The sequence below is a fragment of the Scardinius erythrophthalmus genome (genome assembly GCF_964197995.2).
Source record: "Scardinius erythrophthalmus genome assembly, chromosome: 13".
Taxonomy (NCBI): Eukaryota; Metazoa; Chordata; class Actinopteri; order Cypriniformes; family Leuciscidae; genus Scardinius; species Scardinius erythrophthalmus.
Window position 1 is genome coordinate 35827507 of NC_138233.1, and position 27561 is coordinate 35855067.

At 41.8% G+C, this 27561-nt stretch overlaps 1 protein-coding gene and 1 pseudogene across 3 annotated transcripts; one reads left to right on the top strand and one right to left on the bottom strand.

Annotated features, from left to right (window-relative positions):
• Positions 1-7658: 7658 nt before the first annotated feature.
• LOC308700868 (nuclear factor 7, brain-like) lies at positions 7659-15099 on the top strand. Of its 2 annotated transcripts, none has more exons than XM_081382725.1 (6): positions 7659-8121; positions 11614-11709; positions 11822-12052; positions 12170-12192; positions 12274-12392; positions 12771-15099. In XM_081382725.1, exons 1-6 carry the CDS (start codon positions 7726-7728, stop codon positions 13313-13315), a joined length of 1410 nt encoding a protein of 469 aa, XP_081238851.1. In that variant the 5' UTR covers positions 7659-7725; the 3' UTR covers positions 13316-15099. The 2 variants fall into 2 exon arrangements, with proteins under 2 accessions (XP_081238851.1, XP_081238852.1); XM_081382726.1 differs by lacking the exon at positions 7659-8121 and adding an exon at positions 10208-11114.
• Positions 15100-23763: 8664 nt separating this feature from the next.
• LOC308700500 (cyclic nucleotide-gated channel alpha-2-like) lies at positions 23764-27205 on the bottom strand (annotated as a pseudogene). The gene is made up of 6 exons: positions 27182-27205; positions 27042-27061; positions 26076-26239; positions 25856-25963; positions 25326-25432; positions 23764-25184 (listed from the first exon to the last, which is right to left on the bottom strand). The product of its transcript is annotated as a cyclic nucleotide-gated channel alpha-2-like (transcript).
• Positions 27206-27561: the final 356 nt, after the last annotated feature.

The following is a 27561-nucleotide window of genomic DNA, read 5'->3' on the forward strand; positions in this document are numbered from 1 at the left end:
GGTCAGAGGTGCGGCTAGTTGGCTGAAATTGCGAATAAAACGCCGGTAGAAGTTGGCGAGCCCCAGAAACCTCTGTAGGGCCTTACGGGAATCTGGACTTGGACAATCTACCACAGCCTTAACCTTCTCAGGATCCATACGCATTCCCTCAGTCGAAATGATGTACCCCAGAAAAGGAACAGACTGTGCATGAAAAGTGCATTTCTCCACCTTGACAAAAAGCCCATTCTCTAGCAACCTCTGAAGCACTTAAACATAAATGATTTGATCGACCATATCTCGCAGCACGTCGTTGACGAGTGCCTGGAAGACCGCTGGGGAGTTGGACAACCCAAAAGGCATGACCAAATATTCAAAGTGCCCCCTGGGGGTGTTAAAAGCGGTCTTCCATTCATCCCCCTCCCTAATGCGGACCAAATGATAAGCATTACGTAAATCCAATTTCGTGAAGATGGACGCTCCCTGCAACCTCTCGAAGGCTGAAGACATCAACGGCAAAGGATAAGTATTCTTTACTGTGATGCTGTTCAGCCCCCGGTAATCAATACAAGTTCGCAGAGATCCGTCCTTCTTCCCCACAAAAAAGAACCCCGCCCCCGCTGGAGAAGAGGAAGGGCGGATGAATCCCGTTGCTAGAGAATCAGAAATATATTTCTCCATAGCCTCCCTTTCTGGAACAGAAAGCGAATACAACTTGCCTTTAGGCGGAGACTTACCTGGCAGTAAATCTATGGCACAGTCATAGGGACGATGGGGAGGAAGAGAAGCAGCACGAGACTTACTGAACACTTCCTTCAGGTCGAGGTACTCCGCGGGCACGTTAGACAAATCCACTGCCTCCTCCTGAAACACAGAGACAGAAACAGACGGACAGGCAGACACAAGACAAGACTCATGACATTTAGTGCTCCAGGTCAAGACAGATCTCTGTTGCCAGTCCACTCTAGGGTTGTGACGGATGAGCTAGGGGTGCCCGAGATTGATGGGTGCCAGAGGTGAGTCCAGTATATAAAAATAAATAGTCTCGGAGTGGTTGCCTGACGTGATGAGGGTGATGTCTTCAGTGGTGAGGGAGATGGTGGGAAGTTCTTGACCATTGAGGGCGTGTACAGCAGTCTTGTGTGTGAGGGGTTTGAGGGGAATCTGAAGTTTGTGTGCGAGTGTGTGGTCCATGAAATTACCCTCAGCCCCAGAGTCCAGAAGTGCCTGACAGTCGTGGGTGTTGGTTGACCATCTCAGTCTTACCGGAAGGAGGGTAGATGTGGATGAGGTCTTATCGGCGGAGATCCCACCCGATAGTAGCCTCATACTTACTATCGGGCTTTTTACGGATAGTTGAATGCAAAGTGGCCTGCTCCACCGCAGTATAAGCAGAGGCCCTGGGATCTCCGCCTTTCCTTCTCCTCCCGGGAAAGCCGAGCTCGCCCTACCTGCATGGGTTCGTGATCGTAGACAGGGCTGACCACGTCCCCGCCGCTGGAACGTGGATCCTCAGCTCCTCCAAAAGTGCGGCAGGACCCGTCGCTCGACACGGGACAGTCGTGCATCTACTCTCAACGCCAGCTCGATCAGTCCATTGAGAAATGTAGGCAGGTCCAGGGCGTAGATCTCCCTCTGGATGCGGTCAGCCAACCCATGCAGGAACATGTCCCACTGCACCTCTTCGTTCCATTGACACTCAGCCGCGAGGGTTCGAAACTCAATGGAAAAGTCAGAAACTGATCTCTCTCCCTGACGCAGATCTGCCAGTACTCTGGCCGCCTCTTTCCCGGCGACGGCCCGATCAAAGACTCGTTTCATTTCAGCGGCGAGTGTCTGGAACGAGGCGCAGCATGGATCTTGGTTCTCCCACACCGCCATTCCCCATAGCGCCGCTCTCCCAGTCAGCAGCGTCAGGACAAAGGCGACCTTGGCTTGCTCACTGCTGAAGGTCCTGGGTTGGAGAGAAAAATGCATAGAGCATTGTGTTAGAAAAGCTCTGCAGTAACTGGATTCACCAGAGTAGGATTCTGGGACTGGAAGACGGGGCTCCGACTGGGAGGGGCTCTCTGGTGGTGTGGGGGGAACGGGCGGCGTGGGCGGCGCAGTGGGAGCTCGCAGATGTTAGAGTTGCTGGGTGAGCTCAGACACCTGCGCCACCAGAGCCTGAACTGCACGACCCGTGTCGTTGAGATTCTGCTCTTGGGAATCCATTCGACGAACACTGCTGGCAAGGAATTCTTCCAGCGAGGTGGATGAATTACTCACTGCTTCCATTGCTTGGTCAGATCGTTCTGTCATAACTGACGACAGGAAGCAATTGCAAGTAAACTCGTTTATTGAAGGTAACAGTTCAAAATGTAGAACATGCAGTAGCTGATGGGTGGCGCAGGGACTTTGATGGTCAGTGGTGGTGCAGATGAAGTGAAGTGACTTGAGTGCGTTGGTGGTGATGAATAATATCCAGACATAGAACGACATCCACGGAAAACACCGAACAGGAACAAGGAAGCATAAACTGGAGACGAATCACAGGACCGAGGAACACACACACACAGCACGGGAGACTTCAACAACGATCTGACAAAGAAGATGAGAATTGAGTGAGTATTTAAGGATGATGAGATTAACTGCAGCTGGCGCCGTGAGTGAGAACAGCTGATCGCCGATGAACAATGATGGCCGGTCACGCCCATTCAATTCAATTCAATTCAAATTTATTTGTATAGCGCTTTTCACAATACATATTGTTTCAAAGCAGCTTTACAGAAAGTGCATTTCAGAAATGTACATAGAAAAATACAGTTAGTTAATCATGTATTAATTCAGGGCATAAACATATCGCCAGCGCCGAGTCGTCTCTTCACAGGCGTCGAATCGTCTCTTCACAGGCTTCGAGTCGTCTCTGCACGGGTGTTGGGGCATCTGTAGTTTCCATGGGAGGCTGGATACAAACTGGAGCTGACGATCTGTATGTACCTCGGGACTAGCGTCCCGAGATAACAACAGAGAAGCAGATGGGAAAAAATTAGCGTAGCTGCTGTTCATAATATTAATGCATTCAATCTGATTCAACTGTAGTATAAAAGGTAAGTATTATGTGAATGCTTGGCTAAAGAGATGCGTCTTTAATCTAGTTTTAAACTGGGACAGCGAGTCTGAGCCTCGAACAATATCAGGAAGGCTATTCCAGAGTTTAGGAGCTAAATGTGAAAACGCCCTCCCTCCTTTAGTGGACTTAGATATCCTAGGAATGACCAGAAGCCTCGAATTTAGTGATCTTAAGGAGCGCGATGGATTGTAGGGCGATAGAAGTTCCGTTAAATACCCAGGAGCTAAACCATTTAGGGCTTTATAGGTCATTAGTATTACTTTGTAATTGATACGGAACTTTATAGGTAACCAATGTAGAGATGATAGAATTGGTGTTATATGATCATATTTTCTTGACCTAGTAAGAACTCTAGCAGCTGCATTTTGGACTAACTGTAGCTTGTTTATTGAGGATGCAGGACAACCAGCTAATAAAGCATTACAGTAATCTAGTCTCGAGGTCATGAATGCATGAACTAACTTTTCTGCATCAGAAAGAGATAGCATGTTACGTAGCTTAGCAATGTTTCTAAGGTGGAAAAAGGCTGTTCTTGTAACATATGAAATATGATTTTCGAAAGACAAGTTGCGGTCTAATATAACACCCAGGTCTTTTACTGTAGTGGATAAAGTAACAGGACATCCTTCTAAATTAAAGTTGTATTGTAAGAGGTTTTGTGGGCCGTTTTTCTGACCAATAAGTAATACCTCCGTTTTATCTGAATTTAATAGCAGAAAATTACACGTCATCCAGTATTTTATATCTTTAACACACTCTGTCAATTTAGATAATTTATTGTTTTCATCTGGTCGTGTTGAAATATATAATTGAGTGTCATCAGCATAACAGTGGAAATTAATTCCATGTTTTCTTATAATGTTACCAAGTGGCAGCATATACTGTATATTGAGAATAGCAGAGGGCCTAACACAGATCCTTGCGGCACTCCATAGTTTACTGGCATTATCTTCGATTTTTCCCCATTTAAACAGACAAAATGGTAGCGGTCTGATAAGTACGATCTAAACCAGTTTAATGCCTGTCCCTGAACACCAGTGTAATTTTGTAGTCTATCTAAGAGTATTTTGTGATCTATAGTGTCGAACGCAGCACTAAGATCGAGTAAAACTAGTATTGAGATACAGCCTTGGTCAGAAGCTAGAAGTAAATAATTTGTAATTTTAACGAGCGCAGTTTCTGTGCTATGATGCGGCCTGAATCCTGACTGAAATTTTTCATAGATATCATTTTCTTGCAAGAAAGAGCACAATTGAGCGGACACAACTTTTTCTAGTATTTTAGACATAAATGGAAGATTTGAAATGGGTCTGTAATTTGCTAGATTATTATGATCTAATTGTGGTTTCTTAATGAGAGGTTTTATAACTGCCAACTTGAATATTCTTGGAACATGACCTAAAGATAAAGACGAGTTAATAATATTGAGAAGAGGCTCTTCCACTACAGGTAACACTTCTTTCAGTAGTGTAGTGGGTATTGGATCTAATAAACATGTTGTTGGTTTAGATGCAATGATAAGGTTATTTAGCTCTTCCTGTCCTATAGTTGTAAAACGCTGTAGTTTTTCTTGAGGGGCGATAATTGAGGCTGAATCATAAGATATCATTAAAGATTGTACATTTACAATTGTGTTTCTGATGCTTTCTATTTTCTCAGTGAAGAAGTTCATGAAATCATTACTACTAAACTGTAACGGAATATTTTGCTCAGGTGACATCTGTTTATTTGTTAGTCTAGCCACGGTGTTAAATAAAAACCTTGGATTATTTTGGTTATTTTCTATTAGTTTGCGGAGATGCTCAGCCCTGGCTGCTTTTAGGGCCTTTTTATAACGTGACATACTGTCTTTCCACGCGATTCTAAAGATCTCTAAATTAGTTTGTTTCCATTTACGCTCTAAATTACGAGTTTCTCTCTTGATAACATGCGCAGCACTGTTGTACCATGGTGCTTTAGTTTTCTCTCTAACCTTTTTTAATCTAATTGGTGCAACAATGTCTAATGTACTAGAGAAAATGGTGCTCATAGTGCTAGTCATTTCCTCTAGTTCATCTGTTTGTTTGGGTTCACTGAGCAGCTGAGATAGATCAGGTAAGCTATTTGAGAATCTATCTATAGTTGTTGGAAGGATTGTTCTGCCTGGTCGATAACGTGGCGCAACGTGACAAATTTCAGCAGTACGTAGTATGCAAGTTACCATGTAATGGTCAGTGACTTCATCACTTTGCGGTATAATATCTATATCGGTTGGATTGGTTCCATGTGATATAATTAAATCTAGCGTATGATTAAGACGATGAGTGGGACCAGTGACGTTTCACACATTTCACCATTCACACACCCACACACATGTAACAACATAAACACGAGACAAGCAGGAAACAATGCATTCATGAACCGTGACACGAAGATGCGCCGAGATATCAGACGATAAAAACAAGCCTCATACTCTTGAGGGATACTTGCGTGGGACCACGCCAAATTTGGAGAAAGTGCTAGCCAGGATTTCAGCCTGACTAGCCTCCCGCCGCGCACTCTTCTGTGCCGGCGTTTCAGGTGGAGCAGGTGCTCTGGTATGTCAGCCAGGTAGAAGGGACGCGACTTTGAAGATCCCTTGTTGTTATATTCAGCACACGAATCCACCAAAACTTTTATATTTAAAAGCTCTATACGATCATACGTCCGCAGAGAGTCAGTGGTCCTGATGATATTCAATAAAAACAGTATAAAACTTGCAACAGCCAGGAGAGCCAAACGGCGAACCAGCCACGCCGGCGCCATTTTGACGTAATGAAATTTTGACCTGAAGTTGAAGTGGATGTTTTGCAGTTTATATTAGTTTAAGGCCTTCAAACATATGAATGGATTTAGATAGGTCTCTGTGGCCTCTCTCTTTGCTTCTGCATCCAGGAGGTCCTGAAGGAATTTTTATGGCGGTTCTTACCTAAACCCAAGGAATGAGTTTGGTTGTTAGAGTCCACCTGTGACCAATGGGAAGTCCTCTCCTTGGTGGTGGTGGGTGCAGAAGGTCCCCCTTCCTGTCCTGTAAGAGGTATCTGGTAGTTGTCTTAGCATCTTATCTAATGTTGCTGCACATTTGTTTATATTCATTCACCAAGGATCCAATCACAGTGTGGCACATCTTCTTCCACACCGGCAGGTAGAGGGGCCTTAGCCATAAACTGGTCCCTGGGATGCCATCTTAACTGATTTTCACCACAATAGCTACCATGAAAATACTAAGTCAGTGGATCAGTTACACAAAAGAGAGTCAATATTAAAGTGATGGATTTAAATATATTCATAGATTTAATAATGACGGCTGGCATTAAAGATGCTGAAGCAACGTTTTAAAACTTAAGCCTAAAAGAAACAAAAAAGTGTTATTATCAGTGTCCGGACCACTCATAAGCATTAGAGACCCCCTATAAGGACCAGAACAAATAAAATAAATTGAAAATAGAATACTAGAAACATAAAACTAGATGTTTCTTGTTTTTGTTTCATTATTGCTGACAGGATAAGTTATTTTCCACGTTTCTGAACAGATGTGATGCATTTCCCTTTTCTGACAGTAGATGGCAGGGTTGCTCACGCTCTCACGCCACACAGTGAATAAACGCGACTATATGCTGACAGACGAGACATAGCAGGATACTTTCGATAAGTAACAAAGTCTCAGCCTTTGTACGTTATGTTACGAAATAAAAAAAAAATGCATATTGTGCACGCAATTGTGTACAAATCGGTTATTAAATTAACCTTTAATAATAATGTACCAGCCGAACCACAGAGTTCACAGTATAGTTTTTCTCCTTGAGAAATATTAACATACTATGTGTATGTATATCCAAATGAATAGATATTGAATCAACATTGATTCGCAAACTTGATGCTCACTCCATGCTGACCTGGAAGATGGTGATGTAAGTTTTCCTACCGGCATTAAAAAATTAAATAAAAACCCTCTGAATTCAGAAGCACATACTAGTACACTACTCGTACTACATTTACCATATTCTTTTATGGCAGAAATAGGAAGAGTAGTATGCTTGTATGCTGTCTGAATTCTGCAACTGATACTGTAACGTGCCAGAGAAAGCAGGAGAAGGTGAGCATCTAAATGCAGTTGTTGTTGTTTTTTTACACAAGGTAAATAAAGTAAAACAGATATCAACATGAAAAACTACAAAGGACTACAAAACATGGCACAGAACAGGAAATAACATTAGTCCACACAAAACAAGGGGAACACAAGACAGGAATCATGACAGATACCATCCATGACCCATCCCCACCCCACACACACACACACACAACCACACACACACACACACACACACACACACACACAAACTCCACCCTCTTACAAACCTTACCAGGAAGTGACTAGTCATTATTTTTGCCTTTCATTTTTCGTGAAAGCTGAAACGAGTCAGTGATTTGAAGAACAGAGTTTATATATATATATTATATATATATAATATATATAACATTATATTATAGCATTTTTGTTTATTTCTGAGTTAACCCAGATTAGATTTTGATTGTAATAGTTGTTTACTCTTTAAGCCAAAGTTCAGAAAGTGAAAGTACATTTTAGATCATTGGATCTTTTACAAGACGAGGAAATGGATTCAAAATCTGTGGAAGAGCTTTCTTGTCCCGTTTGCTGTGAAATCTTCAAGACTCCTGTTCTTCTGTCCTGTAGTCACAGTATTTGTAAAGAGTGTTTACAACAGTTCTGGAAAACTAAGGAAACTCAGGAGTGTCCTGTCTGCAGGAGAAGATCCTCTAGAAGTGAACCTCCAGTTAATCTAGCGTTAAAAAACTTGTGTGATTCATTGATAAAGGAGGGAAATGAGAAACGTTCATCAGGATCTGAGGAGATCTGCAGTTTACACAGTGAGAAACTCAAACTCTTCTGTCTGGAGGACAAACAGCCTGTGTGTTTAGTGTGCAGAGACTCAGAGAAACACACCAATCACACATTTAGACCCATCAGTGAAGTGCTTTCATCTTACAAGGTAAGACAAATGTCTCTCATTTCATATGCTGAATACAGTGCTAAACCAGTGGCGGCTGGTGCTAAAAAAAATTGGGGGGGCGCAACAAACTGAATTATTAATCCAGGACTGAATGTAGGCTTATTGTTAAATAACAATTTAACAGTGATAATAATGTAGCTATCATTAGCCTAAAGTTTAGCTAAAACTTCAGCCGGTAGGGTTGGGAAATAGCCAATTGCCAAATAAATCAGAATTTTTGGCCTAAATGGCGATGTATGGTATAATCTGAGTATTTAATTATTATTTTCTATTTGAATAAAAAAAAAAACTGTATTTTTTTTTTTATATATATATTTAATATCCTAATCAATATTGTCCTACAAACAATGTTCATATTGAAGGTTATAAAAACAAACATACTGTAGTGTAACCTTGCTGTCTATCTGCAGTCTATCCAAAAAAGGGGTCAAATCACATTACATTCTAACATTGCAACAATACAATCTAAAAACAAAATAATACTTTTTAAAGAAGTAGTTAAATTTACTAAACTTAAAAAAAAAAAAAAAAAAAAAAAAACAGCTAATATCATAAAAATACACATGTAGGTTTGAAATTCTCTAGCACATTTATGTTCACCAACAACAAATATTCAACAACAAATGTTTTAGCTAAATATATTTATAATTTAGTGCTAATGTATATTTTAGTCAGAATAATTGCGCTCCTATTCTATTGCGCTCCGTCTGTTCGGCGCGCATGCACGCGGCGGCGCTCGTTCACGGAAGTATAGCTTGCAGAAAGCTCGCCCAGTCATGACAGCAAACTGGACTTTCTAACATTTACAGATGGAGAATATGTCCGTGAAATGTAAGTTATGCACTGAGGAAATTATTGGATGTCACTTCAGCTTATGGCTAAATATTATTAGAGGTATATTTGTTTCCACCAATCGCTGCACAAGTGAAGTTTACGTATGATGACGAAAGCACGTTAGTGCGAGCCCTCCCAGAAGCGATATTTTTTTCCCAGGATGGTAGGGGAAGACTCATGAATATTCATTAGGGAAGTCATCCCTGATTGGTCTGATGACCTACCCCTAACCCCACCCCTAAACCTACCCGCCACTGGGGGTCTGATGGCCTACTCCTAACCCCGCCCTAAACCTACCCGTCACTGGGGTTAAGACCAATCAGGGATAACTACCCTAATGAATATTCATGAGTCTTCCCCTACCATCCTGGGAAAAAAAATATCGCCTCCCGGAACCATTGCAGTCAGGGTCCGAAATTAACACCCGCCAAGCGCCAAATGCGGGTAGATTTTCCGTTTGGCGAGTAAATCTCAAGAGGCTATCCGCCACACTGGCGGGTGAATGTTCATACCAAAATATGAAATTTTCAGCGCGCCCGCGCTCTTCTGCCTCTTAAGAACGAGCAGAGAGAGAGAGAGAGCCCGGTCGCGCGTGCGCGCACTCACTATTCAGAGCGGCCAAAGCGTCAAGCTTCCCCATACTTTTTGACAAGCGTCCCTGACAAGGCGGCCAGAGCTTCTTTGCAGCTCAAGTCGTCGGCGGTGTGTACGTACAGTTAACGCTGTTGACGACGCTGAGGAAAAAGGATATGTGAAGCGACCGCCACTGGAAGAAGCGGTCGCCGCTAATTTGTGTCCTGCTAGCAGTTGGCCGCGAGCAGAGGCAGAGGCCGCGCACCCATGAAAGCCGTGCAGAACGTCTTCAGCACTCGCGGATCGTGCATACTCCGCCGCTGGCCAGGCTGCTTCTGCACCATTTTCTCATAGCGTTTGCAACGCAATACTCGTTCCCTTATCTCTCAGGGAACCGAGGTTACGTAAGTAACCGAGTACGTTCTGCCTTCCCTTCCACATGATTGACTTTTTTTTTTTTTTTTACCCCAATGATAGTAGGCCTACCTATTTCATATATTTCTCTCATTTTGATCAATATATAGATTTTTTTATTATACATTTCAAATTTAGCTCTGGACATTTTTTATGGCCTACCTATCTCAATTAAATGTAGCCTACTGAAATGAATGTATATGTGACCAAAAAAAGGCTGTTTATTATTTTGGCCGGTAAAAAATATGCTTGGCTGGTGGATTTTTTCATCTACCAGTCCCCGTGGCAGGTGAGCCAAAAAGTTAATTTCGGACCCTGATTGCAGTGCCTGCAGTTCGAAAAAAAAAAAATCTTTGAATGTAAGTCTATGGGAACACTCTGGGCGATTCTCAGCCATCGTGAAATCGCCCAAAAAGAGGCGGTACTCCACAGAACGTGACTTGGCGCTGATTGGACTATAGAGCTGGTAAGTCCCGCCCCTTCCGTAAAACCCCGCTGGACCTCAAAGTTGAAAAATCGTCAATGCAAGTGAATGGGAGAAAATATTTATTTTCTGGACCCGTTTGAATTTTGCCATGAATGTGAACATATGTTGTCTGTGAATTTTTTATATAAACTTTCATGTTACGAGTTTGACAGTATATGGTATGATTCTTCGGCTAGCAGTTGTGGAAAAGACATAACGAGAAAGACTACATGTCGCCTATGTGACGTCACCCCATAAAGTTGACTTACCCGTGGTTTTCGCCAACCTCAACGATTTTGTCCTCTCCCTGAAAGAAGGCGGTGAAGTGCACCAAAGACACAGTCATGTTTAGCGGGATCCGTGAGCTAGTGTCCGTGTGCGAATGAATGGTGGTGACGTTTCAAACGCGTCGAAAGCAGCGAAGAGTTGTAGTCCACAAAGTGCTCTCACACAAAGTCTAACCGTATCAAACTTCTACCCGCTAAATTGTAGCATTCTTCACACTAAAGATTATATAAAAAATTCACAGACAACATATGTTCACATTCATGGCACAATTCAAACGGGTCCAGAAAATAATTATTTTCTCCCATCACTTGCATTGACGATTTTTCAACCTAGAGGTCCAGCGGGGTTAGCGAAGGGGGCGGGACTTACCAGCTCTATATCCAGAGGCAGAACAACAGTGAGTGACTGCTAGTGGTTGAATGAGATGGTGATTGAAAAAGTCCCTTTCACACTTTGGTGGTGGGTCGCCCGATCGCCCTAATGAAGAAACCGCCGCTGTCATAGAAACAGTATTATTTGTGTATACAATAGACCAATAGACCATTTTTACTCAGACTAAATCTTTATATCTCTCTGATATAAAATTCTGCTCTAATCTTCGACTGCTCTGATGTTCAAATCTTCTTGAATGTAACAGCATTGGCACAAAACATCTTTTGAAAAAATAGAAATGTTCTGTATTTGTACAACCACAAATTTACAACTGCATGGATATAATAATTAGAATTGGCCGTGATGATTTCTTGATGTTTCTTGATGTCCTGCAATTTTCAGACACAAATGCTTCCATGAGAATGACCCATTCATCATATGAATAATTTAAAAACATCCAAACATACAATGTTTAAACCTCTTAGAGTTGCATAAGTTTCACAGATTTTCATCTTAACCTGTAGGAGGAATTTAATACAGCACTGACGTCCTTACAAAACAAGCTCAAACATGGAGAAGAAATGAAAGAAGAGTGTGATAAAACTATTGAACACATCAAGGTGAGGATATAAAGAGTTAAATACTCAACATTCACAAACAGAGTTTATTATTGACATTAGTGGAGTGTGTGTTCATACAGCGCTGACTGAAGTGAATGTGATTTGATTTCAGTCTCAAGCTGAGCACACAAAGCGTCAGATTAAAGAAGAGTTTGAGAAGCTTCATCAGTTTCTCAGAGACGAAGAAGAAGCTACAATCACTGCACTGAGAGAGGAAGAGGAGCAGAAGAAGCAGAGGATGAAGGAGAAGCTGGAGGAGATGAACACACACATCTCAGCTCTTTCACACACAATCAGAGACATGGAGGAGATGATGAAAGACAATGACGTCTCGTTTCTAAAGGTGACAAATCAATCTGGCTTCATTCTCTGTGCATAAAACAACTTGTATAGAGAGACTCATTGACACTGAGAGTGTTTGATAAGATATTAAAATGTTTTCAAACTCTATATTTTCCAGAACTATAAAGTCACGATGGAAAGGTAAGTGAGCTGATCGTATCTCTTCTCTCAGTGGATCTGAACTCAAATTCACTGCAGTTCTGACTCCTGAATGTTCCTCAGAGTCCAGATCTCACAGCCGGATCCACGGATGAGTTCTGGAGCTTTGATTCATGTGTCGCGTTATCTGGGTAACCTGCCGTTCAGAGTCTGGAAGAAGATGCTGGAAACTGTCCAACACAGTGAGTCTCAGCAGATTTGACACCAGTGCAGAAGATAGTTCAGATATAAACACACACAACACCAACATTTGATAGAAATATATTTAATAATTTCCAAGTGAATCTGAACTGTATTTCAGAAAATCATCAGATCATACAGCAAACTCATAATGAAAAGTCCATTCCTCATGATCTATATTTATGTATTAGGATAAAATAGTGTTTATTGAATACTAATATCAAACCTGAAGCCTCAATCAATTCTGACAGTAACTGAGAGACCATTGTCATGATTTTATGATTTATGATTTCTTTCAACAAAGTCTTTATATGTGTTTTACATTTACATTTCTAATACAACATATTTCATCCTGTAATCTGATGTTATTCTCTCTGCAGCTCCGTTGACTCTGGATCCAAACACAGCAAATCCTCGTCTCACACTCTCTGCTGATCTGACCAGTGTGTCGTACAGTGATGACGATAAAACACTTCCTGATAATCCAGAGAGGTTTGACAGGTATCCATGTGTCCTGGGATCTGAGGGCTTTAACTCAGGAACACACTGCTGGGATGTGGAGGTTGGAGACAATATATACTGGATTCTTGGAATAACCACAGCATCAAACCAAAGGAAGGGAGAGGATTTCTTTAACTCTAATGTCTGGTGTGTGAATTACATAAACAGCAAATACAGCTCACAATCCCCAGAGCAACGCCTCACTGTCTTTACTGTTAAACAGAAGCTTCAGCGTGTGAGAGTTCAGATGGACTATGACAGAGGAACAGTGTCATTCTCTGATCCTGTAACTAAAGACTGTCTGCGCAGATTCAGGACATCCTTCACAGAGACTGTCTTTCCATTCTTATATAATCGCTGCACAACTTCTCCTCTGAGGATCTTACCAGTTAAACTGTTAATAACAGCAGAAAATCACATTTAAATCTGCTTTTGCTTCTAGATTAATTCAGTTTTGCAAATTATGCTTTAATAATAACACTGTAATAAAAGGGTCTCATTGATCAATCACACTTAAAGTCCCTGTAAAGGCAATTCTAAAAAAAAATTCTAAACACATTATAAATGTTAGAAATGTATTGCTAAAACATATTACAAAGACTGTGAACTGTGAAGTACTGAATTGTGGAGTTAGACCGTTAAACAGTTTTTCACCATTGCTGTGTTCCGGATTTTTTGGGCGGGGCTAAAACGGGGGCTCGATGACGCACTGGAGCCCCTGAGCTCCTGGACACGCCCCTACTCGATGACGCACTGGAGCCCCTGACGCTGGCCCCTCCCCTAACAATGTAGCACATTCACATCAGTTTGCCGATCGCGAGTTACTGTCTAGTACAGCCTACAGTTTGCTAGCTAGCTATGCCTTCGTCACGGAAATGCATACTACCTGGATGCGATCACGTACAAAACAGATTGGTGTCCTTATTTAAATTTCCGAAAAACAATCACATCAAGAAGAGGTGGATTAATTTTGTGAAGAGCCACCTTGATGGAGAGCTGAGGATCACCGCCAAAATCCGCCTCTGTAGTGATCATTTTACACAGGATAGTTTCATATACTTCCGTCGGAGACAACTGGGATTCACTGATAATCCGCTGTTACTGGTAAATGGGGCCGAACCGACTATCTCCCGTCTCGGCCTTCATCCTCCCGTCGACCACCAATGAGTGTAAGTTGCCCTGTGTGCTTATGTTATAATTATAGTAGGTAGTCCAGGCTCGAACATGTATGGCTTTGTAAGCTGCTAGGAGCATCCATTCCGTCTGTAGCGGTGACAGTTGAGCGTGGCGACGGCAGCTTTCCCGCGAGTGGGCGTGGTTTCAGCGCAGCCAGCAGACACGCCCCCAGCGTTTGAGAGTAGAGACTAATGCTCATTTTATCAAGATTTTGATAGCTTATTTTATGTACTTGCCGGCTTTTTTTATCATTCAAATTTGGCTGGGTGGCTAATAACACATTTTTCTGTGGTGTGACAAACTCAGAACACATACTTAATTTTGACTTTACAGGGACTTTAAATGTAAAATTTAGAGCTAACTTAACTCTTGTGAGTCCTAAAGGACATTTTTGTCTTTTTCAGTTTAGTTTTTGGATGTTTCCTGTGTTATTGTACCCTGGAAATCCAGAGTTCTCGTGAGAGCACAAGTTGAATTTGCTCAGCGAGTTACTCTGGTGTCGAGTAATGATGCTCATTAAATATGCCCCTGTATCCGAGCTGCACCAATCACATCGGGTTATCTGATATAGGCGGGCCAGAGGCAAACTAAACAGATGACGACAGCGCTGTGACGTCGAAGTCTTTAGTAAACATTGCAAGATGGATGAACACCAGTTGTTTGAAACGGCTTTGGCCGCTACAATGAACGAGTTAGACTTGGCTTTTTATCTAAAAGAAGAACAGAAGACTCCGCTCGAATTGTTCCTTTGCAAGAAGGACCGGATACAGCAAGAGTGTAATCTACCAGTTAGCTCCGCTGGTAGCTAGGCTTATGGAAGGTTGTGATTGGTTGTAGTGTTATCCAATTGCGTGCAGTGAGATTTTCAAATTTTCATTAGTCGATGCCAGACCATTAATCTTTCAGATTTAGGTCTGGATTTCCAGGCTAGTGTTAATGCCAACTGCATACATTTTGACACAAGTGTGTATTTTTATTGGAATTTTCTTATTTCACCCTCATCTTTTTCTGACGATAAAACACTTCCTGATAATCCAGAGAGGTTTGATGAGTATCCATGTGTCCTGGGATCTGAGGGCTTTAACTCAGGAACACACTGCTGGGATGTGGAGGTTGGAGACAATACAAGCTGGAGTCTTGGAATAACAACAGCATCAAACCAAAGGAAGGGAAAGGTTTTCTTTGACTCTAATGTCTGGTGTGTGGATTACATAAACAGCGAATACAGCTCACAATCCCCAGAGCAACCCGAGACTGTCTTTACTGTTAAACAGAAGCTTCAGCGTGTGAGAGTTCAGCTGGACTATGACAGAGGAACAGTGTCATTCTCTGATCCTGTAACTACAGTTAAAGGATCTTACCAGTTAAACTGTTTATTACAGCAGAAAATCACAGTTAAATCTGATTCTGTTTTTAGATTAATTCAATTTAGCAAATTATGCTTCAATAACAATACTGTAATCAAAGGGTCTCATTGATCCATCACACTTAAATGTTAAACTTTGAGCTGACTTAAAAATCGGAGTTCTGTTAAGTCATTCTGTTTAAATATGTATATATATATATATATATATATATATATATATCACCATATGCAAACTAATGCACTTCAATGTATTTTAAGTATATCTGCAGTGACAAATATAAGTCATAACACCATTGAATAAAACAAAATGTCCACTGATGATGTAACAGGACCCGTTCTCAGCACCAGAGACTGCAGTGCATGCTGGGATTTGGTGACAGTAACAAAAACATCAACACTGTTATTGAACTGAATGGAATCAATGTTGAACTGACTCACAGTGAATAACAACATTATTATCTTCTGTAGATGAACTGAACTCATTTCATAGTTGATGATCGTTACACAGTTATTGAACTGAATCAACACTGAACTTCAGCTGAACAATGACACTGTCGTCTTTTTAGATCTGCTTTACAGCAGAATTGATTTATGTTTGCATCATTGATCATTATTTTTCTGTTTATCTGTAAAGCTGCTTTATAAAATACAGGTATATAAATATATTAGCATTCTGCTAATAATATATAAATTCTGCATGTTATAAATAAAGGTAATTTGACCTAAAGTCGCAATGAAAAGGAAATAGTGACGGATCTTTTCTTACATTTTGTGACGCACATTCAAGTGTAACATAATAAAAAAAGAAATAGTGCAGGGCAGGTTCATCAGCTGGTAATGAATCAGATTCTTATGAGGTTGGAGGATGAACCCAATCGCAGACAGTATGCAAGTGAACTACATTTATTACAGAAAAAACAGGGAAAACAAAACCCACGAGGGGGCAAAACAAGACAGGGTAGATATTAGACAGACAATACTAGACTAGACTAGGACTCAGACAATAAACTAACAGCTAAGACAGGATCAACTCTTCACAAGACTTTCAACAGGTTACTCACGGTAGGTATCACATTGATTGAATGACAATGAACCGGCACAGGACAGCAAACACAAGGGGATTAAATAGGGAGAAACTAATGAGGGAAACAGGTGACAAGGGTAAAGCAATGATGACTAAACGAGGGTAACAAGTGGGCGGGGTTACGTGACGAGACAACGCAAGCACACAGCCCAAACAAATGGCCATGTGCTTACACAAAACATGGGTCTGTCATGATCCTGCCTCAGGACCAGGGAAAATCAAAGACTAGAAGGCAGAATCATGACAGAACCCCCACCTTAAGGAGCGGCTTCCAGACGCTCCCCAAGGTGACACTAAACACGGGACATGACGGACTGAGACACAGACATGAACCAACAAAACATGACAAAAAACAATAAAGGCATACATGAATAAACAATAACAGGGTTGGGGTGAAAAATCAAAAACAATAAACAAGGCAAAGGAGGTGGAGGAAGCACACAGTTCTTAGGGGGCAGACCAGGGTGAACGGGTGGACTAGGGGTCTTGGGTTGACAGGACGATGGCTGATGGCGAGGGGTCCGGGCAGACTTGGATGGGGACACATGAGGAAAAGTCTTAGGGGAAACAGTCCGGGGTTTAGTGGAGACAGGGGTGACCGGGGAAACAGTCTGGGGACTAGTGGTGACAAGGGAGACCGGGAAAACAGACTGGAATACTGCATTAGTGGCAGCAGCAACAGACTCAGGCACAGAGGAAACAGAGGAAGACGAAACAGGACTCTTGACGGGGGACAAGGCTGGCGAAGGCGCAGGACACAAGACAGGGGGTGAAACAGACGATAATGGAGCTGGAACAGGGACAGAGATCTCGGAAGACGATCCGGAATCGCCGCTTCTCACTTCAAATTCAGTTGAGGCGTCGAAGGCAGCAGACTGGGGATCGGCGCTTACGGCAGCTGACTGGGGTACGGCGCTCACGGCAGCTGACTGGGGTACGGCGCTCACGGCAGCTGACTGGGGTACGGCGCTCACGGCAGCTGACTGGGGTACGGCGCTCACAGCAGCTGACTGGGGTACGGCGCTCACGGCAGCTGAACTGCGATCATGACTCTCTGCAGTAGACTTGAGATCTGTGCTCTCCGGAGCATTAGGAACAGGGACTGGGGACAAGACAGGACTGACTGGGACATCAAGAATTCTGACAAGACGGGATAAATATTCAGACAGGGTTCTGGCAGCGATGATGACTGGCATCTCCTGGCGAGCTGATACAGACTCTATCACGGCCTTTGCAGCGGAATCGGCCGCTGCTTTCTCTTCAGCAGACATGACTGAAGACTCAGAGACGACATTCACAGTACAAGTCTCTGGAATGGATCTCCCCAACGCCGACTGGGAAACAGCGCATGCAGTAGCGGGCTCTGGGACAGCGCCTGGGACAACGCTTGCAGTAGCGGGCTCTGGGACAGCGCCTGGGACAGCGCTTGCAGTAGCGGGCTCTGGGACAGCGCTTGAAGTAGCGGACTCCGGAACAGCGCCTGGGACGGCGCTTGCAGTAGCGGGGTCTGGGACAGCGCCTGGGACGGCGCTTGCAGTAGCGGGCTCTGGGACAGCGCTTGCAGAAGCGGGCTCTGGGACAGCGCCTGGGACAGCGCTTGCAGTAGCGGGCTCTGGGACAGCGTCTGCAGTAGCGGGCTCTGGAACAGCGCTTGCAGTAGCGGGCTCTGGAACAGCGCTTGCAGTAGCGGGCTCTGGAACTGCGCTTGCAGTAGCGGGCTCTGGAACAGCGCTTGGGACAGCCAGAGATGAAGGACGAGAGGCTCCCTTCCTCCTCTTCTTTCTCCTTGGCCGCGGAGCAGATGCCATGGACGGACTGGTGAGTGGTTGGGGAACCATGGCGGGATCTGTGTCTGGCTTAGGAAGATCAGTCTCTAGGAGGGCTGATTCCGTAGCAGAGGACTCTGAAGCCGACTCCCAAGAGGTCCGTCTCCCTCGCTTGCCGAGAAGACCTTCGGGTCCGGATGACGTCTCGGGAGTGGAAGTGGGACCAGCTTGATCCCCCTGGGAAACAACACCTAGGACACAACCCTCTGGAATCACTGGCAGCTTGACTGGTGGTGAAGACAAGATGGACCCCCGCGACTCCCTCCTCGATAAACAATCCACCATATCTGCAAACGAATGGCCAACCAGCTTCTCCCGTTCAGCCAGGGGTGGAGGAGAGTTGAGACCCGCAATGAGGTAGCGGTTTAGGAGGACATCAGGCAGGAAAAACCTCCTCTCGTTCGCGACCCGAGCATACTCCCTCAAAGATAGCTCTCCCTGGGAGGGAATCGGGAGTTTGCCCCTCTTAGAGTCAGCGATGGTCCTATACCACCAATCCTTCAGATCATCTGGGTTATGCTTGACATAAGAGGACATACTGTCTGCTGGGTTCGGTTCTGGCCGGTTCATTCTGTTATGAGGTTGGAGGATGAACCCAATCGCAGACAGTATGCAAGTGAACTACATTTATTACAGAAAAAACAGGGAAAACAAAACCCACGAGAGGGCAAAACAAGACAGGGTAGATATTAGACAGACAATACTAGACTAGACTAGGACTCAGACAATAAACTAACAGCTAAGACAGGATCAACTCTTCACAAGACTTTCAACAGGTTACTCACGGTAGGTATCACATTGATTGAATGACAATGAACCGGCACAGGACAGCAAACACAAGGGGATTAAATAGGGAGAAACTAATGAGGGAAACAGGTGACAAGGGTAAAGCAATGATGACTAAACGAGAGTAACAAGTGGGCGGGGTTACGTGACGAGACAACGCAAGCACACAGCCCAAACAAATGGCCATGTGCTTACACAAAACATGGGTCTGTCATGATCCTGCCTCAGGACCAGGGAAAATCAAAGACTAGAAGGCAGAATCATGACACAGATGTTGAGATGTGGATGTTGCACGCAAAAATGAAGGTGAGCTTACAGATTGTAGAGTTTAAGGAGAATAAATGATTGGATTAAATATTACAAAAAAATTAAATAAATAAAAATTTGTGTACATGGATGAATCGTTTACAATAAGATCTGTGCTTTTTCAAAATAAATTTAATTTAATTTCATTAATTTTTTTTATTTTTTATTTTTTATTTACTTTTATATGCACTTGTCACAATAATCCTGTGTAAATTAAATTTGTACTGAAATAAAAGTTCAAAGTTAAATGATTTTCTCTACTCTTCCTCTTCCCTGAGTCAAAGGAAAATTGATAAGGAACTTGATATAAGGACATCATGTAAGTATTAAGCCCACCGGCAACTATAGTTGCCACAGTACATGGTTGTCATTTTCCTTTTGTAAATATTTTTCTAGATGTTGTCCATGTTTTATTTCTCAATGAAATGCAAGCAAACAACCAAATAAAGGATTTCAAGAAAAAAAAAAAGGTATTCACTTCCTCCCTGTCACATGAGGCTGTCAACTTCCTACCCCTATTTCCAGGAAGCAGGGCGAAGGCAAACCCTCCCAAAGAAAGGTCATTTTCATGTTACTAATAAGTATTTTTTGTTGACATATATATATCTACATAATCATGAAGGTCTCTAGAATCAGCCAAACAAAACAAATCTTACAAGAGATCTATGGTTTTTTGTATACTTAGTCAAAAGTCCAAGCGGCAACTGCCTTGCAAGTACATATATCATGGGAAAATGGGGTATACTGTGTTAATAGGTTAATAAATCAAGTTTATTGGTCTTGTTTAGTGCATAAACATAACTTAACCCTTTAAATGACATCTCTATATAGATATATATTTTTCTTCATTCTATTTATTTGTATTTATTTATTTTCATTGAACTTTTTGATACACAATGCCGTTATGGCTGCACTTTGTTCTGCACTATGTTCCACAACTTTAACCCTTGTGCGCTGTTCGTTTGCGGTTTACAGTCAGGCTGTTTGGGATCTGAGAGACCCCAGGCAACAAAATGTTATTTTGTAACAATATATATATTTTAAACAAATGTAATTTTACTTTAAGTTTATTAATGTTTTTACTCTACATTTGGACATTTTTACTCCACAAAATGTTCAAAAAAAGAAAAGAAAAATTCTCCAAAAAGAAAAAAAAAATTGATAAAAAATTTGCCTTATAAAATACCCACATTTCTAACTTTCATTCATGGGGATAACATGGATAATTTGACATGGTTTAGTGTAAGATTTTTGGCCAAATCTTGGAAAATGCAGTTTTAAAAGTAAAAAAAAAAAAATTCACTTTAACCAGTAGATGGCTGCAGAGCTCTAAAAGTACTAAAAGTTTCAAACTAAAAGACTTCTTTTCACAAGTTTTTCCAGTTAGATTCATATCTGCATATGATGAAATCACAATTATAACAATAAAAGTTACTTTCTGTCAAAGTTTGGCAGTTTTTGTACTGAAAAAAAATCAGTTTTTCAATAATGTTCCATTATGATTAGAATCAAACCTGATCAGGATGTTACAAAGAGAAAAGTTGGAGATTTTAGAGTTTATCATTTATTTCAAACATCTGTTTTTCATATGATTCTACAAATTTAAAGTGTGCCACTTCATTTCTGTCTGTGTGTTCTGTGTTGTTTCTGATTTTGAGATTTTTTTTCAGTACAAAGAGTGCCTAAACTTTGACAAAAAGTTACTTTTATTATTATAATTGTGATTTCATTATATGTAGATATGAGTACAACTGGAAAAACTTGTGAAAAGATGTCTTTCAGTTAGTCAAAAAGCAAATAGCAAATAGTGGTGCTCTGCAGCCATCTACTGGTTAAAGTGATAAATTGTTACTTTTAGAACAGCATTTTCCAAAAGATTGGCAAAAATCTTTTAAAAACACTTAATCATGTCAAATTATCCATGTTATCCCCATGAATGAAAGTCAGAAATGTGGGTCAAAAAGACCCTGAACAGCGCACAATGGTTAAGGCAAATGGATTTGTTGTTTGTTGTGTTTTCATATTCAAGAGATTATAAGCTAGATGCAGTTTTTTTTTTGGGTCTGCATCAAATGTTCTTCGACTTTTATACATAATAAATTTGTTTATGAATAAAGATTGATCTGTTGAAAGCAGTTATTTTGAGATAAATGCCAAATGTTCTCCTCCTATTCATATTTTACATTGAAGGGGTGCATACAACATATTTGCCCACCGGCAACTATAGTTGTCGCACATTCAAATATGATTTTCAAGAAAGAAAAAAAAAACCTGGGGAAAATAAATGCAGAACATGTTCACATAGGACACTATTAACAGGATTATATGCATGAAACCATTCGGAAAAATTTGGGCACAAATGGGTTAACAGTGTTGTTGTCAACTCTTCTCTATAAAGTAGATTCTGTTGACTATAAAGTAGCACTCTGTTGACGAAGGCTGTCCCAATGCGAAGGCTCCTCCAAATGCGTCCTTCGTTTCCCGTGAGATAAATGATTCAACAGATACAACAGCTCATTCGCAGCCTACACCAGAATACATTTTTTGAGAGAAATTGCTGGATTACACTTTTAAACAGCCTTTGAATTGGGACACAGCCTGTGTGTGTGTGTTTGTGTGTGTGTGTGTGTGTGTGTGTGTGTGTGTGTGTGTGTGTGTGTGTGTGTGTGTGTTACCAACTCCATCTGCTGGACAGGCTCATGTAGTGTAAGGGAGGATGCTGTCACACAGTATTTCCCAACCCTGCAGCCCTAGTGAGAAAAACCTATACCAAAATATATTTAAAATACATTTCACTCAGTATACTACAAACCCATTAACATATTTACTGACATATTGCTTGAGATGTATTATAATTAAACTTTATTTGGAGTACTTCTTTATTGCACATTTTTTCATATTAAGCCTAACATGTTTTAATATCACAATTAGTAAGGATAGTATGATTTCTGTATAATATCTGTCTTTAAATGCAAGATATTTAAAGTGTGCCTAGAGTTTACTTGCACTAGTTCCATTTAAGCACAATCACATATACTTAACCTGCAATTAATGATTAAAGTGTGAACATACTTTCTATTTAATAATCAATACAATGACCATTACAACTGAATTGCACCAACAGAAACTACTGCAGGACATTTCTGTCCCCAAACATAACATTGAATTATTTTACTGAAAGATTAGTCAAACTCATTAAACCCAGTAACGTGTTTGAAAGTGAATAATTAAAAGAAGCTGCTCAAAATTAAGCGTAGTGTCAGTTCTGGCGGGTCACGTTAGCACATTAGAGCACGTTAGAGTCCTACACTCAGCTGATCCACATCTATCTATAGGAGTACGACGCCTATCACTGTATACATATATAAGCTCCTTCAGTATTATCAGCAGCTGTCGCGTTTCTCAGGAGCTCATTACCCTCCTCCATCCCCAGCTCCTCCTGTCCAGTCAGATTCCCCTTGAAGCAGAATAAATTCTCGAATTATGTTGTACTTTAAAATCTTGAATTAATGATATCAGCAATACATTCATGGTGGTTCTGTTCTATTGCTGCTCTTATCCATGCTAAACTGCATGGAGTTCTTGCCCAGAATAGAACCATACCGCCAATCCAAACTGAATGCTAATTGTCAATCGATAGTGGTCCTGACAGAATTATTCATTTGTGAATCTGAGACTGTGTTTGTTTTTGCATGCAGCTTGCGAGGACAGGTCATGTGCATTATTTTATCATCAAATTCAGATTACAAAATTACATTCACAAATCAGGTAAATATTTCCATGATAAGGTAAAGTAGAGTGTGAGTAACGCAGCTTACACTGGCACAACTGTGAAAGAAATGTTAATCAGAATAAACTATATTAACAAATATGTTTTAACTGTCACCACCCCAAATGAGAATTATTTGTAACTCTGGGGGTCCCGCTCCATGTAGAATAAAAACATTATTATTATTATTATTATTATTATTATTTATAGTTTTTCTAGAAGACTAATATGTCTGGAGTCCTCATCTCATGTAGGTATAGACTAGTTTAATTGTATTTGTCAGAAGTACGGTTAATGTTTTATGTGGGATTTTTTTTTTTTTTGGAAAACATCACACAATAAGCAAACAAAGTACAGGCAGGATGGCCAAAAACGTAAGGAAATTATGTTATTTTGTGTATAACTAAGGTTTGTTCCATGACATTTATAAATATAAATGAAACAATTCCACATGTGTACTAACTGTTTTGACAGCTATAATTGTTGTAAAGTGTTCATATATTATTGCTATTGAGTGGTCATTAAGACTAGTACAAGGTTCTCTCTTAAAAGCAAGTGCTCAGAGTTGGATGTTGACCTCACTGTGTGTACCATCACCATCAATAGTGCTTTCATTGCCATCCGAGAGGAATCCGCTTCCAGAGTGATGTGCCCTACACTCCAGTGCTGTAAGTCTCTGCTTCAGCCGCTGTTGAGTAGCTGTGTATTCAGCCAGTAACCGAGCAAACCGAGTCTGAAGTATTTCAAGAGAAGCTTCCAACCTCTCCACTTTCTCCTCAACCTGCTCTTCTCCCATTCCACCGGCCTCCAACTCCTCCAGCAGACCCTCTTTCAGGAGAATCTGTCTTCCCCTCTCTTCCAGAATTTTCTTAGCATCCGGATACTCCATTACAGCCTCCATCAGGTCATCCTTTGACAAACAAAAGAGGTCAGAGTAGCCAATGCTACGGATGTTAGCTGTACGACGGTTGCCCATTTTGCTCCCTTTGATGTTGAGGATGCTAATCTCGCCAAAGCAGCTGCCGCCCGTCAAGTGTGCATACTGGGTCACCCCATCATCAGCCACAACAGCAAGGCGACCCTCTTTAATGATGTACATCTCTTTTCCTATGTCTCCCTTTCGGCAGATGTAGTCTCCAGGGCCGAAGACCTGTGGCCGCAGCTTGAGCACCAGTTCCACTAAAAGCCCTGCCTCACAGTCCTGGAAGATACGGACCTTCTTCAATGTTTCTAAGTGCACATTGATAGCAATCTCAGCCCGCAGTTTGTTTGGCAGATTCTTTAGGACATCCTGCTCATCAATTGCTTTCTTGTTGGTCCACAAGTAGTCGAACCATTTGATGACTCTAGCTTCTAGCTCTTTGCTGACCTTTCTGAACTGCATGTAGTGTTTGATGGCATCAATGTGAGCTTGGAACTCGGTCCGTGTGGCATTCATGTTTGATATCATGGCTCCTACATTACCAACAATGGTGGCGAAAATGAGAACGCCAACAAGGAAATCAAAAACAACAAAAAGATACTCCTCATCCCGCACCGGAGCTGGCATTTCCCCAATGGTCGTCAAAGTGATGGTTGACCAGTAGAGGCAGTAGACATATCCTCGCGTGAGAGTCCCAAACTCAGGGTCAGAAATGTTCGGGTAGACCCACTGGTCGGATCCAAAGCCCAGAGACTTGGAAATGGCAAAGTAGATGCAGGCATTCCAGTGAATGATGACTAGGATATAGAGCACCAAGATGCAAATGCGGAAAATGTTGGGGTAATTTGTGCGGGTCTCTGTGCGGTCGAAGAACTCGAACAGGCGTGAGAAGCGCATCAGTCGATTGAAACGCAGCTCTGGTACGTGAATGCCAATGACGATGTAGGCTAGATCCGTGGGCAGTATGGATAGGAGGTCTAGCTTGAACTGCAAAGTATGAAAGTAGCTTTCTCTTAACTTGGTAAGGTCCTTCACCAGAAGACCCTGCTCAAGGAAACCTATAGTGAAGATATACATTGTCAATTCTTAATGATTGCTCAAATACACTTAATTTTAGCACCAAAGCACCTATCTAATCAATAGTGCGAAGTGTCACAACAACTCTTTGAAAAACATGTTAGATGCTAAAAGATTCTGACCTGTTCTCAGTCTTGCACAGGTGTCCAGTATATAAATGACATCAGAGAGATAATCCAAAACCAGCCACAGAATGAAGTTCCTGGTTTGAAGCTCATCAAAGCAGGCTCTGTGTTTGGGATATGAATAATGAAACACCATCAGCTTGAGTCAGGACTAACCCTTTCACATATGGCACAACAACACTTATTTACATGAATCATCATCAAAATGAGAGCCTAGATCACACACTCTTGCTCATGAGGTCTAATTATACTGCTTGGATTTAATGGATGAACAGCTGCTACAAATAATTTCCTCACAGGCCATATACATGCAGTGTTCAGCATGCAAAATTATTAGGTTTATTATTTCTTACACTTACAGTATTTAGATTAATTTACTGAATAATTTGCGGTCAAGTTTTTCATTGGAATCATTGGATTTATTTTAGGACCTTAGCTAAGAAATGCTATTGATGTTCAATATATCAGCTTTAAACTCCAAATAAAATGATTAGAGTGTAGATAAATTAACATATCTTTTGTCTTACCTAGCCACCACAAAGCACCAGTTGTACGATACATCTGTGGCAATAACAAACAGCCAGCGGTAGTACAGGTCATCAGCAGGTGCCAGTATGAAAACATCAGACTTTTTCCTGATAACCAAATACATTTCATAATTTTATGTGGTTGCATGTTTGTTAAAAAAGGCAATGTAAATTTCATACAGCTATGTATGATTGGTGATAATGGAGTGACAGGACTCACTTGGTTTTGGCGCTGTTGTTCCCATCATGAGCATCAGATCTACTGATGCTTATCCGACTGGGAGCAACTTGAAGTTGCGCTCTAAAAAAGAATCTGGCCTTTCCTCTTCTTCCTGAAGGCTCTTATGGGCCCAGTCTCTAAGAGTGACTACCATACTCACCAACCTTGGAAACAAAGGGAAATAATGAATCAGTGTGAAAATACCCATTGTGAGCAATTGACCAGAATTTAATTTCAAGAGTTCACCTTCCATCCAAGTCTAAATTGAAATAAACTAAATAGCCTTCTAGATGTTCCCTAACTTCATACATGGAGAACTTTGAAAGGTACTGCAAAGGATCTCAACAAGAGTGCCCTGTCCTTTGGTTCTGGGGAGTCCTGGGAGAAATTGCCTGATTAATTTGGTTCAAACGTACTTTACCAGGGTTCCTAAATTCTGTAGTTTCTGCTGTATGTAAGGATGTGAAGCTTAGGAAAATTACAGATCTACGGATCTCGCAGCACATTTCAGCTGTCTCTCTTTAAACAATGCACAGATAAGTGCAGGGAGTACCCCTATGTGCTTCAGTGGTGAACTAAAAGAGTTCCCCTCTAAAAGAGCAACACAGTGAATCCCGTCTTTTAAAAGATGCCTTTCTGTCTGTGTCCTTTTGGATGTGTCCAATTTCTCTCTCCTTCAGATGGCCACAATAGCTGTCTTGAATGCCTGGGTCAAACATGAACATGGCCATGAGTACGGTATGTATTGTAGCGCTCCACTAAGGGGAAAGAGGAGAACAGACACAGAATGCAGTGCAGTGTCACCCCGGAAGGCGTCTTTATTTGTTCTAACAGTGAGAACTTAGGTGCAATCAAACTCAGTCTGTGTTTAGTGCAGGTGAAGTGTTCCGTAGTAAGAAGTGAAGTTCCTCCTTGTCCAGCTAAGAGAGGGGAGATTAGCCAAATAGCTGGGTGATCCGCACTCACTTGGGGAAGTCAATCACTCTCTAGGTAAAGAAAAGACACAGAGGTTAAAACCGCACCCAGTGAGAGTCTATACGGCTCTCCTCTCATCTTCCTTGCTGGAGTTTTTATCCCCCTCTGAGTGATTGCCTCATTGTCATCACCTGGGATCGCCAGGTATTCCCCATGATTAGTGTTGCCAGGGGTGACGAGTGGGGAGTCAGTGATTTCTTGTCACAGTATATAAATCGCCAGGGCGGTATCCACTTTCATTGCATGTCACAACTCGCCCACCATCTCCTGTGGAGTCAGCAGCATCTGAAGTCACTGCGAGCCACTCATATCCTAGGTGACCTCAGTCTCGCAGTGGAGACTCCCTCCCCAGGTGGATAAGCTGATTTGGAGTAAATTATGTAAGGCACAAATAGATCTGTTTGCTTCCCGGGAATCCTTCCACTGCCTTGTGTTGTATTAACTGACCTAGCCCTCAGCATCAACGCACAACTGGCCCAGGGGGCAGGGATCAGGCGAATCAGGGAGAAGG

What these genes read in the sequence shown, in the direction of transcription:
- LOC308700868 (XM_081382725.1), top strand. Translation starts at nt 7,726, where the DNA reads ATGGATTCAAAATCTGTGGAAGAGCTTTCTTGTCCCGTTTGCTGTGAA. An exon ending in AAACTATTGAACACATCAAG is followed by an intron (nt 11,710 to 11,821) that starts GTGAGGATATAA and finishes ATTTGATTTCAG; the next exon opens with TCTCAAGCTGAGCACACAAA. An exon ending in TATAAAGTCACGATGGAAAG is followed by an intron (nt 12,193 to 12,273) that starts GTAAGTGAGCTG and finishes AATGTTCCTCAG; the next exon opens with AGTCCAGATCTCACAGCCGG.